Source organism: Podarcis vaucheri, assembly GCF_965113315.1.
Source record: "Podarcis vaucheri genome assembly, chromosome: 7".
Lineage (NCBI taxonomy): Eukaryota > Metazoa > Chordata > Lepidosauria > Squamata > Lacertidae > Podarcis > Podarcis vaucheri.
In genome coordinates, this window is record NC_138765.1 from 68,020,680 (window position 1) to 68,034,360 (window position 13,681).

At 46.3% G+C, this 13,681-nt stretch overlaps 1 protein-coding gene across 4 annotated transcripts in view; it reads right to left on the minus strand.

Moving 5' to 3' along the window:
• Positions 1–13,681, minus strand: part of TNFRSF25 (TNF receptor superfamily member 25) — a 29,952-nt gene that overhangs the window by 14,457 nt on the left and 1,814 nt on the right. For 2 of the 4 annotated variants that reach the window (XR_014221503.1, XM_082230319.1), the window contains exons 2-4: positions 3,495–3,647; positions 1,946–2,387; positions 923–1,004 (exon numbers count right to left, since the gene is read on the minus strand). Coding sequence is in view for 3 of the 4 variants with exons in the window: in XM_082230319.1 (XP_082086445.1) it covers positions 923–1,004; positions 1,946–2,387; positions 3,495–3,533 (563 nt within the window). In the remaining variant the exon portion in view is untranslated. Of the gene's footprint in view, positions 1–922; positions 1,005–1,945; positions 2,388–3,494; positions 3,676–13,681 lie in introns of those variants that run through there. The other 2 variants (XM_082230321.1, XM_082230320.1) reach the window with 2 other exon arrangements.

Genomic DNA, 13,681 nt, shown 5'->3' on the forward strand with positions numbered 1-13,681 from the left:
AGGGCCCTCAAGCACTCACTCAGGGAGTCTTCCTGGGCAGCAGGCTGCAAGCAGCACACAGTCCTTATGAGGCCAAAGGCCCCGCCCCAAGCCAGATGGTAGGTGGCAAGAGCAGGGCCCTCAAGCACTCACTCAGCAACATTTGCTGCCCGCCATGTTGGTTTATTTCCCAACCCAGCTGACTGCCAACAATTTAAAGTCCAGGGCCGATTCTCCAAAGGAATATACTTGAAAAAGAGAATGAACCAGTGATCAAACAGTCCTAAATGGGTAGCGTCGACTGGCAGGTGCCAGTGATGAATTTGCATGGCAGACCAGGGCTGCTTCCAGACGGCTGTTTGCAAGTCGAATTCAGACATGGAACATCAAATTCAGGTTGTGCAGCTGAAATTGACTTGCTGCAACAAACCTGCTTCAAAAAAACAACAACCCAAAAAACCAACCCTGGACTTTTTGCAGTAAGGAAAGTGGTGGGAAATGGAATGGAAAGTGCAGGATCACAATCCATTGGTGCAAGGCAAACAAATCAGAGTGAATACTCAATAAGCAGCCCATTTTGTATTTGGGAAAACATATCAGGATGAAAGCTCAATAAAAAGTTATCTGGAAGAGTCCAGAATGAGTCTGTTCTGTGCTCAAAGAGATCCTCAGGGGAAGGTGCTGAACACGGCTAGCAAATCCCACACTCACAAATTTTTAGCAAAGGAACCAGGAAACTGAGGCTGATAAGCAAGGAACAATAGAGAGAGTATCCCCTGCCCTATTTTGGTGTGGTCCTTTAAATAAAATATGGCTGAGTATGTGGCAGCCCTCTTGGGAGACCTTTAGCCAAAGGGAAAACCAGGCCTCACTTCTAGTATCCTCCCCTCCCTCAGAATTCCCCATGGAGGAAGGATGCCAAGAACAACCAAGGACATCTCACGTTGGGCATGGCTGGCAGCTTTCTCCAGATAGGCAGAAGCCAGGCAGGCAGTCTCCACACTCCGTGTTCGCCTTTCGGGAGCCTGCAAGGAAAGAGAAGCCCCATGGTAATCGGTTTCGGGACCAGTTTAGGATTTCAATACAGCCAGCCATTTGACTGCAGCTCTACTAGTCTCCTCTCTCTCGGAGGGTTGGACAAGGCCATGAGTTTTGGATTCATTTGGTTTCCCGTTTCTCCAATCTTATGTTGAGTTCGTCACATTTCTGCATCGGCTTGCCATTATTTATTTATTTATTTTTAATTCTTCAGCATTTAACACACATTTCTCCTAAATTTCTCGACAAAGCCCTGACAAAATCCTGCATAGAATCATAGAATTGTATACAAATTACTTAAAAAGACAGCAAAAAGAATTGGACTCCTTGGCAGGTTTTGAATAAACATACACAAATTTATTGACTGTTAACATAATAGACAGATAGTATAAGGATTTACCGGTATACAATTTTACAATATGCAGAGAATAATATGTGTTGAGAAATCAGAGAGGAGCTGAGGGAAGTCTCGGGGGGAGGGGGGAGGTTCAATGGAGAGGTGAGGGGAAGGGGGGGAAATAATGAATATGATATGTTTTGATATTTTGTTATGTTGAAATTGCTAATTTTTTTTAAAAAAAGAATAATAAAACTGTAGAGTTGGAAGGGACTCTAAGGGCCATTTAATCCAAACTCCTGCAATGCAGGCATCATGTAGCTGTACTCTTAGTTGGCAATTGTGACAACTTGCCTACACACGCACACGCACACACACACACACACACACACACACAGAGTGAGTCTTAATTTCATTCATTTCTATTTCTTTTTGTTAACTTGGTTGATGCTATAAAAATTATCAAGAAGGGGGGTGGGGGGGCAGAAAAGAAAAACTTAATTTATCTCTTGTTCAATTATGTAGCTAATTTATCTCTTGTTTGGGAAACAGTGATCCAAAGGCAGATATTGAGCGCTTTGGGATACTCACAGTTCTGCTGTGTTTGCCGATTCATAGACAAGCAGTCTGTGCATTTCTGGCAATCCAGGTGCCCAGGATACTTGGACTCCTCAAAGTAGCCCGACTTACAGCCGCACACTGTGTTCTGGAAGTCTCTGCAGGGTGTCACGACGACTTGGTCGCTTGCATCTGGATTAATCAGTTTGCTTTTACTGTACATTAAATCAAACATCTTTGGGAGGTTTTGTCCAGGAAGGAAGCATGAGTAGAGGAGGCTGGACTCAGGACCCTTTCCGTCTCCTCCTTGTTTCTTCCATGCAAGGGGGGGAAAGCTTCCATCCCAGCCTTGCCCCAGCTCTGCCCAACTCTCCCAAACTACCCCGCTCTGGATTCTTACCTTCACAAAATGCACACCCAAAACAGCATCTGTCTGCAGGTTTTTCGCATTCTTGTGATATCCAGTACATATTCCCTGCAAAACAAGCACGCCCCTTTGTACATTTTCTATTTAAAAAAACCACAACCATGTTCCAGAAAGGGCCAGCTTGGAAAATCATCCATCGTGTGAGAAATAAATTACTTTTAGAGCCGAAGGTCACAGAGAGCCGAAGGGGGCTTCAAACCTTCGAGCCTTTCCTGGAAAGCCCAGCTTTCCTTTTTGAAAACATACAAGGAAAGATTGCAGAGTTTGGGACTCTTTAGATTAGAGGAAAGTCAAGGAAGAAGTTTATAAAATTATACACGGCATTGAGAAAGTGAGCAGAAGTTTTTCTCCCTCTCTCATAACACTAGAACTCAGAGATGTCCCATGAAGCTCAAAGTTGGAAGATTCGAGACAGATAAAACAAAGCCCTTCAAAGTTAGACTGTGGAACTCTCTCCCACTGGAGGCCGTGATGGACACCAACTTGAGTGGGTTTAAAAGAGGATTGGACAAAACTCATGGAGGAGAAGGCAACTGATGGATGGCTTCTAGCCGCAATGATAGCTACATTCTGCCTCCACAGATGAAGGCAGCAATGCTTGTGGAAGCCACCGGAGGGGCGAGGGCTCTTGTGCATGGGTCCTGCTTGCCAGTTTCCCACAATGGGTGGCATCTGGGTGGCCACTGTGAGAACAGGATTCTGGACCAGATGGGCCATTGGCCTGATCCAGCGGTCTCTAGCCTCTGTAGTAAGAAAGCCTCAGAAATACTCACAAATGCTCTGTTCATGACATATGCTTGCAAGCCATCATTCAGCACTGTGCATGTGTTGAACACAGAATTGCAGAGTTGGAAGGGACCACGAGGGCCATCTAGTCCAACCCCCTGCAAGGCAGGGATCTTTGGCCCAACATGGGACTCGAACTCGTGACTTTGAGATTACCAACTGAGCTACGACATATACTTATTTTGTTAACCATTACAAAAAACACACATATGCAAGATAGTTAGGGACAGGGGCCCCTTCTGGCCCTGTAGTTTTTTTACCAGCTCTCACCCGCCCTACATTTTCAAGGCCCACAAGATTCAGGAGGAACACCAGCAGGACTGAAAGTGCTCCATCCCTGCAGAGGGACTGCAGGCCCCCCTCACTTACCATATGGGCACCTTCGTGGCGGTGTGGACTTCCGCCCATTGCGAATCAGCACCTCTTGTTCCGAACTCCACAGGCTCCTTGGGGTCCCTTGTTTCCGAAGCGTCCTTATGAGCTTGCCCTGAGTTGTGTTACCCAGATTTCTGGAGCTGCAGGCTGAGGTCAAGAGAGTCATCAGAAAGGCCTGAAAGAGGAAAGATGGAGAGAAAGAGCCTGTGCAGCAGCTCTGGAGGCTTGACTGCTACGGAAGGGATGCCTGCGGAATCCCTTGAAGAGGGACTATCAAACAGATTTTCTCCTGTCTGCCCATTCAGCTGCATCACAGAACAGAATCTTGCTGCAATTACTTAGTTCTCTACAATGGACTTTGCTGCTGCTGCTGCTGTTATTTTTTAATATCCACATATTAAAAATCTACATACAGAGGTACCTTGGTTCTCAAACTTAATCCGTTACGGAAGACTGTTCCAAAACCAAAGCGTTCCAAAACCAAGGCACACTTTCCATAGAAAGTAATGCAAAATGCATTAATTCATTCTAGACTTTTAAAAACAACCCCTAAAACAGCAATTTAATGTGAATTTTACTATCTAACGAGACCACTGATGCATAAAATGAAAGCAATAAACAATGTACTGCAGTCACTCAATCAATCAATCAGTAGCCAAACTGGGTTCTACACAGTCACAAAAACAAAACAAAAAAGCTGCAAAAACAAAAACGCAAAATAAATAGCAAAAACAGACAGACCTCAGCGTAAGACTCAAAATGGAAGTGTGGCACTCAAAATGGAAGTGTGGCACTCAAATCAGAAGCGTAACACTCGAAATTCAATGGGGCTTAGGTATGTGGGGTTAGGCCAGGGGTCAGTAACCTTTTTTAGCCGTGGGCCGGTCCACCGTCCCTCAGACCATGTGGTGGGCCGGACTATATTTTGGGGAAAAAATATGAACGAATTCCTATGCCCCACAAATAACCCAGAGATGCATATTACATAAAAGGACACATTCTACTCATGTAAAAACACGCTGATTCCAGGATCATCCATGGGCTGGATTGAGAAGGTGATTGGGCTACATCCAACCCCCTGGCCTTAGGTTGCCTACCCCTGGGTTAGGCTTTCAGCCATGCCCCACTTTGTATTGTGCATGTTAAAGAACAAAGGGATGCCATCCCTCATTATTGCAGTTTCTCCCCCCCCCCCCAACATGGAATTTACCTGCTAATGTCCTAGGATTTCAAGCTGACAACCCCAAAGTCACGTTGATCGCAAACATTTAAAGCATAAATTAGCTTGAGCGTTACATTCCAGTAGAGGCGCACGTGTGACCATATTCTTTATAAAATATCCATTTGCAAAATAAAATGCTGCATTACACAAATAACTTTGTGGAGGGAGCCTGTAAACTGTTCAGTGTGTCCACGGGAATTTCTTCAGCCCGGGAGACAAAGACCAAAATGTCAACAGCATGCTAAACTGTCCTTTGCCTGATGCCTCAGTGAGGGAAATGAGATCCACCAGAGTTTATACGGACACATGAAATCAAACTATCGAGGTAGGCTGCAATCCCAACCAACAAATCCCGAATTTTGCAGCAGTGACAGCAGTCACTGAAACCTGCATTATGTGAAGGAACGCTATGCCCACCAGGTGGTGCTGATGTCTCTTTTGCCTGGAACCTAGGGCCAAATCTGCTCTATATAAAGCAGTATCATACCACATTAAACAGCCATGACTTTCCCCCACAGAATCCTGAGAACTGTCATTTGTTAAAAGTGCTGAGAGTTCCCTGCGAGGAGGGATTGACAGGTGAATTGTAGGGTTGTATTCTGGGAATTGTAGGGTTGAATTCTGGGTAGAACAGGAATGCTGGAGTCACCATAAATAGCTCAGCCAGTAGAGCACGAGACTTTTAATCTCAGGGTTGTGGGTTCGAGCCCCAAGTTGGGCTTTGCAGGGGGTTGGACAAGATGACCTTTGTGGTCTCTTCCAACTCTATGATTCTGTGGTCCAGATGCTCAGCTCCCATTAGCCTCCTTGGCTATAGGCCAGGCTTCCTCAACCTCAGCTCTCCAGATGTTTTTGGCCTACAACTCCCATGATCCCTAGCTAGCAGGACCAGTGGTCAGGGATGCTGGGAATTGTAGTCTCAAAACATCTAGAGGGCCAAGGTTGAGGAAGCCTGCTATAGGCTAAGCTGATTGACGCTAATGAGAGCTGAGGACCAGCACCATGGAGGGCATAAAAACATCAGAAGAGCCTGCTGGATTACGCCAGCGTCCCATCTAGTCCAGCATGCTGTTCTTGCAGCAGGCCAGCCAGATGCCTGTGGGGTGCCTGCAGATAGGACCCAAACACAAGAGCAACATCCGCTTTTGTGGCTTCTGGAAAATGGCATTCAGAAGCACACAGGAAACCAGGTCCACCACTGTTGGGGCAGAACCTTCAGCAATATCTCCCTATATACATAAAAATGTAAGGCTGTCATCACCCAGTCCCTATTGGAGGATTTGTAGTGCCTCATCAGAATCCTTGATTTGTATGAATCCGTGGCGGAGGAGGGGTTTGAATGTCACAGTGGCCAATCAGGTGCCCTGTTGGGAAACCCACAAGAAACACCCATTCCCTCCAACATTTCTCCAATGAAAATAGGGACTTCCTATTCTATAATAATGGGACGCAGGTGGCGCTGTGGGTTAAACCACAGAGCCTAGGACTTGCTGATCAGAAGGTTGGCAGTTCGAATCCCTGCGACGGGGTGAGCTCCTGTTGCTCGGTCCCTGCTCCTGCCAACCTAGCAGGTCGAAAGCACGTCAAAGTGCAAGTAGTTAAATAGGTACCGCTCTGGCAGGAAGGAAAACGCCGTTTCCGTGCGCTGCTCTGGTTCTCCAGAAGCGGCTTTGTCATGCTGGCCACATGACCCGGAAGCTGTACGCCGGCTCCCTCGGCCAATAAAGCGAGATGAGCGCTGCAACCCCAGAGTCGGTCCCGACTGGACCTAATGGTCAGGGGTCCCTTTACCTTTATTCTATAATAATAAAAAAGTTATTACAGTGGTACCTCGGTTTACAAACACCTCAGGTTACAAACACTTCGGGTTACAGACTCCGCTAACCCGGAAGTACCTTGGGTTAAGATCTTTACCTCAGGATGAGAACAGAAATCATGCGGCAGTGGTGGGGTGGTGGCGGGAGGCCCCATTAGCTAAAGTGGTACCTCAGGTTAAGAACGGTTTCAGGTTAAGAATGGACCTCTGGAACGAATTACGTTCGTAACCAGAGGTACCACTGTATTTATACCCTCCCAATCTGACTAGAGATCGTGAAGCTGAGGCTCCAATACTTTGGCCACCTCATGAGAAGAGAAGACTCCCTGGAAAAGACCCTGATGCTGGGAAAGATGGAGGGCACAAGGAGAAGGGGACGACAGAGGACGAGATGGTTGGACAGTGTTCTTGAAGCTACAAACATGAGTCTGACCAAACTGCAGGAGGCAGTGGAAGACAGGAGTGCCTGGCGTGCTCTGGTCCATGGGGTCACGAAGAGTCGGACACGATTAAACGACTAAACAACAACAATCTGACTGGGTTGCCCCAGCCACTCTGGGTGGCTTCCAAAATATATAAAAATATAACAAAACATTAAACATTTTAAAAAACACCTTCCCTATACATATGTCTACTAAAGGTTGTATAGTTACTTATCTCCTTGGTTTGGGGGTTGCGTAACACCATATCCTCCAACACTTCTCCAATTAAAATAGGTAAAGTTAAAGGGACCCCTGACCATTAGGTCCAGTCGTGGATGACTCTGGGGTTGCAGCGCTCATCTCGTTTTATTGGCCGATGGATCCAGCGTACAGCTTCCAGGTCATGTGGCCAGCATGACTAAGCTGCTTCTGGCAAACCAGAGCATCACACGGAAATGCCGTTTACCTTCCCGTCAGAGCGGTACCTATTTATCTACTTGCACTTTTGACGTGCTTTCGAACTGCTAGGTTGGCAGGAGCAGGGACCGAGCAACGGGAGCTCACCCCGTCGCAGGGATTCGAACCGCCAACCTTCTGATCAGCAAGTCCTAGGCTCTGTGGTTTAGCCCACAGCGCCACGCACGTGGGGACGTCCTAAAGAAAAGCGAGACATTCCGGGATCAAATCAGAAACCAGGGTGGCTTCTGTAAATCCAGGATGTTCCCTGCAAAATAGGGGGACTTGGAGGGTCTGTACACCCAAGCATGAAAGTGTATGTGCACACACACAATTTTCAGCAACTGGTATTTAGAAAGCAGAGCAGAGCTGCTACAGGGGAAATGTACAATGATGAGGAATGATTCTTGGTACAAGAACGGGGTTTTTGCAAGGAAGCCCCCTTATTTTAACCTGCGAGGCCTTTCGAGCATCTGCTCTCGCTCATCTCACAGGCAGTAGAGATCGGAATCGTAGTTCCTCTTGTTGCTGCTGCTCTGGTGGTGCTTTTCTTAAAGGCTGGTAATTTTTCAAAGCTCCTTGAGTTGACCTTATCTGATATGACAGGGGAAACACCGCGAGGTGCCCGCAAAAGCACCCTCCCACTCACTCCCAGCGCGCGGCGCCGATAAGGCCCCGTTCAGCGTCACCATGGCGGTGTGGGTGTTTGGGTGTTTGCCAGCATACTCCGATAAAGTTTGCAAAGGAGAAAGGGGAAAAGGCGCGCCACACGGCCTTGCGTCTGTGATGAGACAGCTGAGAGCTGCCTGCCCACCAACGTCTTGCCTGTCGCAATCCAAATGACTCCTCACCATAACCTAAAATTTACGTTTGAGGTCAATGACTCGCCCTGTCACCACAACAGCCCCAACAGCCAGCCCAGCTGTTAACAGGGGTCAGAGCAACACAGACCCCAAACACGCTTTGGGTGTAACTTATTTAGCTCCATCAGCAGAGCATGAGACTCTTAATCTCAAGGTTGTGGGTTCAAGCCCCACGCTGGGCAAAAGATTCCTGCATTGCAGGGGGTCAGAATAGACAACCCTTGGGGTCCCTTATAACTCTACCATTCTATAATTCTAATAGGAGAAGGGATAACGGCTCATGGGTACAGTGGTACCTCGGTTTACGAACTTAATCTGTTCCGGAAGCCCGTTCTTCAACCGAAACTGTTCTTAAACCGAGGCGTGCTTTCCCTAATGAGGCCTCCCGCCGCCGGTGCCCTTCCACCGTTCGGATTCCATTCTTAGACTGAGGTAAAGTTCTCAAACTGGCACACTATTTCCAGTTTTGTGGAGTTCGTAAACCAAATCGTTCTTAAACCGGACTGTTCTTAAACTAAGGAACAGCACTCGTTTTGCGTGTCACTGCAGACAATATTGACCTAGGTGGCCTGACTGACACAGCTTCTGGCATTCCTAATAGAGTCCAGGAAGAAGAAATAAATTGGCACTCTGCACATGCTTACTGAATAATCACAGCTAGTTCTTGCTCATTTATTGCTAAAACTTGTGGAATATCCAGTGCTGGGAGACTCCGGACAGATAGCAGAAAGACCTTCACACAGCACAAAGTTGAACAATGGAACTCCATGCCACAGGACGCAGGAATGGCCACCACCTTCATACCCTACAACATTTCTCCTATGAAAATAGGGACATCCTAAATAATAATAATAATAATAATAATAATAATAATAATAATAATCTTATTTATACCCCTCCCATCTGACTGGCTTACCCCAGCCACTCTTGTCATCTTTCAACATACGTAAAAGCATAACAAAACATTAAACTTTTTTTTAAAAAAAAACCTTCCCTATACCTTCAGATGTTTTCTAAACATTTCTCCAATGAAAATAGGGACTTCCTAGTCTATAATAATAAAAAAGTTATTACAGTGGTACCTCGGGTTGCAAACACCTCGAGTTACAAACACTTCGGGTTACAGATAACCAGGAAGTACCTCAGGTTAAAAACTTTACCTCAGGATGAGAACAGAAATTGTGCAGCAGCGGGACAGGTTCCAACATATATAAAAATATAACAAACATTTTAAAAAACACCTTCCCTATACATATGTCTTCTAAAGGTTGTAGAGTTACTTATCTCCTTGAATCGGGGGTCGCATAACTCCATACCCTCTAATATTTCTCCAATGAAAATGGGAACATTCCCATTTTCTCCCAAGGAGAAGCGGGACATTCCAGGATCAAATCAGAAACCGGGACGGCATCTGTAAATCCGGGACTGTCCCTGGAAAATAGGGGCCCTTGGAGGGTCTGCATCTTGGATGGCTTTAAAAGAGAAATTCCTGGAAGACCAGTCTCTCAGTGGCTACTAGCCATGATAGCTCTCCTCTGCCTCCACAATCAGAGGCGGCAAATGCTTCTGAATACCTGTTGCCAGAAACCGCAGGAGGGGAGAGTGCTGCTGTTGTGCTCTGGGTCTGCTGCCAGGCCTGTGGGGAACCCCACAAGCACCAGAGAACTTTCCCCTCCTGCCGTTTCCAGAAACTGGTGCTCAGATGCATTGCTCCCTCCTGCTGCAGAGGCAGAGCTTTCCCATCACGCCTTCTAGCCAAGTGCACCATCAGTAGGAATCCAGCTGTCTCAGGAGGGCACCAGAGTTGGAGGCGGCTGCCCTAGGGACCCAGTATTGAAGCCCGGAAGCAATATCTCAGCAGGCAGGATGTGCTGCGCCTTCGATGGCACTGCAACCACAAGCCAGGACTGATAAGAAAAAGCCAGGAGAGCTGCTGAGGCAGCTCTTTACCAGAATAATCGTGCCCTTTCCCCGAAGGATCTCTTGGTATCCTTTACCTTCCTGGAAACAGTGTATTTGGCCCCAAAGCATCAAGGTTTGGGGTCTGACTTGCCTGGGAAATGAATTAAACCCCAGTGGAGAAGAAAAGAATCATCATGTTGGAGGTCCTTAGCAGTCATTTAGTCTAGCCCGCTCCCACCCCAGGTGCAAGTCAGGGTTTGCAGTGCAGGAGGTGGTGGCAGATTAAATCCCCACAGTAAAAGACTGCCTCTTGGGCCAAATTAAGACCTTTAGAAGGCCTAACACAGATTTTGGTGTCCCCATATATATCTATTTCAAAATATAAACAATAACAAACCGTAAAATAAAATTTTAGTTTCTGAAATGAAACGAAACCTACAGTAAGTAACAAAGTAACAACACTTTGGAGGTCCCGAGCCTCAGGGAGGTTAGATTGGTCTCAACTAGAGCCAGGGCCTTTTCAGCACTGGCACCGACGTGGTGGAACGCTCTGTCACAAGAGACTAGGGCCCTGCGGGACCTGACATCTTTCCACAGGACCTGCAAAACAGAGCTGTTCCGCCTGGCCTTTGGTTTGGACTTGGTCTGACCCTTATGTTTCCCTCATGGTCTTGATTTATCAGCTACTTTAAAATGAGGCTGCACTTTAAATTGCATTTTAACCTGTATTTTAAATTGTGGGGGTTTTTCATTTCTCCCCCCCCCCTCTTTCCCCCCTATTATGTTTTTACTGTGATTTTATTGGTGTTAGCTGCCCGGGAAGGGCAGGGTACAAATAAAAATTATGATGATGATGATGATGATGATGTTGGAAAATAATTATTATTTTTGGTAAACTTCCACTTCATTAATATTTGAATTTTTTTCTCCCACTTCTTCTAATTGCAAAGTCTTTGATCATACCCTCGAAACTAATCTCACATAACACATCTGCTTCTATACTTAGCAGGGACAAGGCATGCAGTCCGCCTTGTTGCCTAGTTGTCCTGTTGGGATTTGTAATAGACTTCGACTGAGAAAATGAACACTCAGCTGAGCAATTTGGGACCGTTAATGTTAAAACCGAGCAATGGAAAATTTATGTGTCGCCCAACCCTTCCCTTGATGCCTTAAGCATGTGCTTATTTTGCTTAATGGTTAATCCAGCCCTGAGTCCAACCCCCACCCCGGGTGCAAGTCAGGGTCTGCAATGCAGGAGGCAATGGAAGCTTAAATACCTGCAGCAAAGGACCCCCCACCAACCCCACCACCAGCAAAGGCAGCCCCTTCTAGTGTTGAACAGCTTGTACCATGAAGACGTTTCTGTTAACATTTTGTCAAAATCTTGTTTCTGTTTGGTTTCCTCCTGTTGGGCTCTGGAGCAACAGAAAGCCAATATCTGAGCAGATATTGGAACCTCTTCTCCAGGCTAAGCGTCTCCAAGCCTTCTGACCACCCCACACAGGATTCCAAATCCCACAGACAAGGGAACAGCTCCTGTGTTCTCCTGTGAGGAAAGTACTTTAGCAACAAAGGCCTGCTGCTGCAGAGGTCCAGCCCCCGAAGTGGTGGGGCACTGCAGGAACAGTGATGGGGACCTGAGGGTCTTGGAGGAGAGGGGTTTCTCCCGCTCTCCCTGTTGCAAGATGGTAGGAACAACTCAGCCAGGCTTATTACTTCTCATGATCTGGATGCAATGATTCTGTCACACAGCCAAAGACCACATTTGCTTTTTTAGCCGTGGCAGCACGTTGCTGGTTCACGCGAGATCCTTTTTCACATGTACTAACGTGCAGTCCAGTCTTTGCCTTGATCTTTACGTATTCCACCACCTACTAGAGATGGAGAGAAAATTCAATTCCACTTGGCTTTAAAGCCAAATATATCGGGCTTGCCTTTGCTGGGGGGTGAAAACAAACATGAACCGATGGAACACAGCTCTCCTTTTTTTGAAATCTGCACTGATCTGAATTTTGCAATGTGGCTCTCCAGCCAGTGTTTATGAAAATGCATATATTAGAGGAAAGGGTGTGTAGAAATGAAGGAATTAGTGAAATTAGCAGACAAAATGCATTCCATTAGGGGGGAAAGCTTGGAGGAGGAAGAAGAAGAAGAAGAAGAGGAAGAGGAAGAGGAAGAGGAAGAGGAAGAGGAAGAGGAAGAGGAAGAAGAAGAAGAAGAAGAAGAAGAAGAAGAAGAAGAAGAAGAAGGTGTTTTGCTGGGAGAAATTAGCACTAAAACGCTGGTGAGTTTTCATGACGATTAAAAGAAACACACCACATATGGCTGCAAAATGCGAAGAACTGAATTTATGATGGGGGAGATGAGAAATTGAGGTACCTGAAATTTACGGACCCTTCCATCCCAATACACACAAACACAGCAGATGAGATGCTGATAGTATATAGAAATATTAGGTCCATCAGCCTTCCCCCTCCTCCTCCTTCCCCACCCCCTTCCTCTCTCTTAAGTTTGACATCCTCAAAAACCCCATGACCTCAGAAGAGGCCTTGTTGTGGTTGCACCAGCGCTGTTCTTGTAAAGCCCTCCTACACAAAGCGGGACAGATTGCGCATCACCGTGGGCAAGAGCAGAGCTGAAATGAATAACCCCCCCACCCCACCCCACCCTGGGACCTGCTCCTCCAACTTCTCCTCTGAGAATTGTGATGATGTCAAACATTCCCCACTTGCATTGTGCCAACATCAGCAAATCCACACCTGCCAATCAAACATTTCAGAACCTATCTGTCTAAAAAGCCAGGGCCCAAAAGCCCCGTCACAATTTCTTGTGACGAGTAGAGGGGAGCCAGTCTTTATTAGTGTCCTCCTGGAGGCAATGGAGAAAAGGTTTTCGCTTTTTTAATGCAGGAGTTTGATTCTCTTGCTGCTGGTTAATGTATTGGTGGTGGGTGCTGCTCTCTGCAATATTGATGCCACTGCTGTTTTCAGTAAAATAATAACCAGGGGTTGTTTTTGCTTTTTACCTGTAAGCTGCTCCAAGCAACTCTTCTAGCCTTAGCAGTTATCATTACTCTGAGTAGGACTAGTTCTATATACAATCCATTGTATTTTTGCTTGTCAAATTTCAGTTCCAAAACTCAGACCGTGAATTTGGAGATGAACATCTCAGTATATATATAAAAAAGCCACATAGCACAACTGGAAACTTCCTCCAAGTTTTGCGTCCTCTGCTCCTCACCCTCAGAAAAAGTTGCATCGCCTTGAAGGTGGAACAATCTTTACATTAGACACACACACACACACACAACCCACAAACCATTACAACCTTGCCTCTTATTCTCACCTTTAAATAACAGATCTTCAAATATTTTTTGGACCACTTGACAATTGTAGGGGATCCTGGCAGGTCATTTAATAAACCTTCCCCTCCAGAGTGCTGACATCACCACCTAAACAAATGCTATAATATGAAAATCATGGGGCATGTCACTAGCAAGA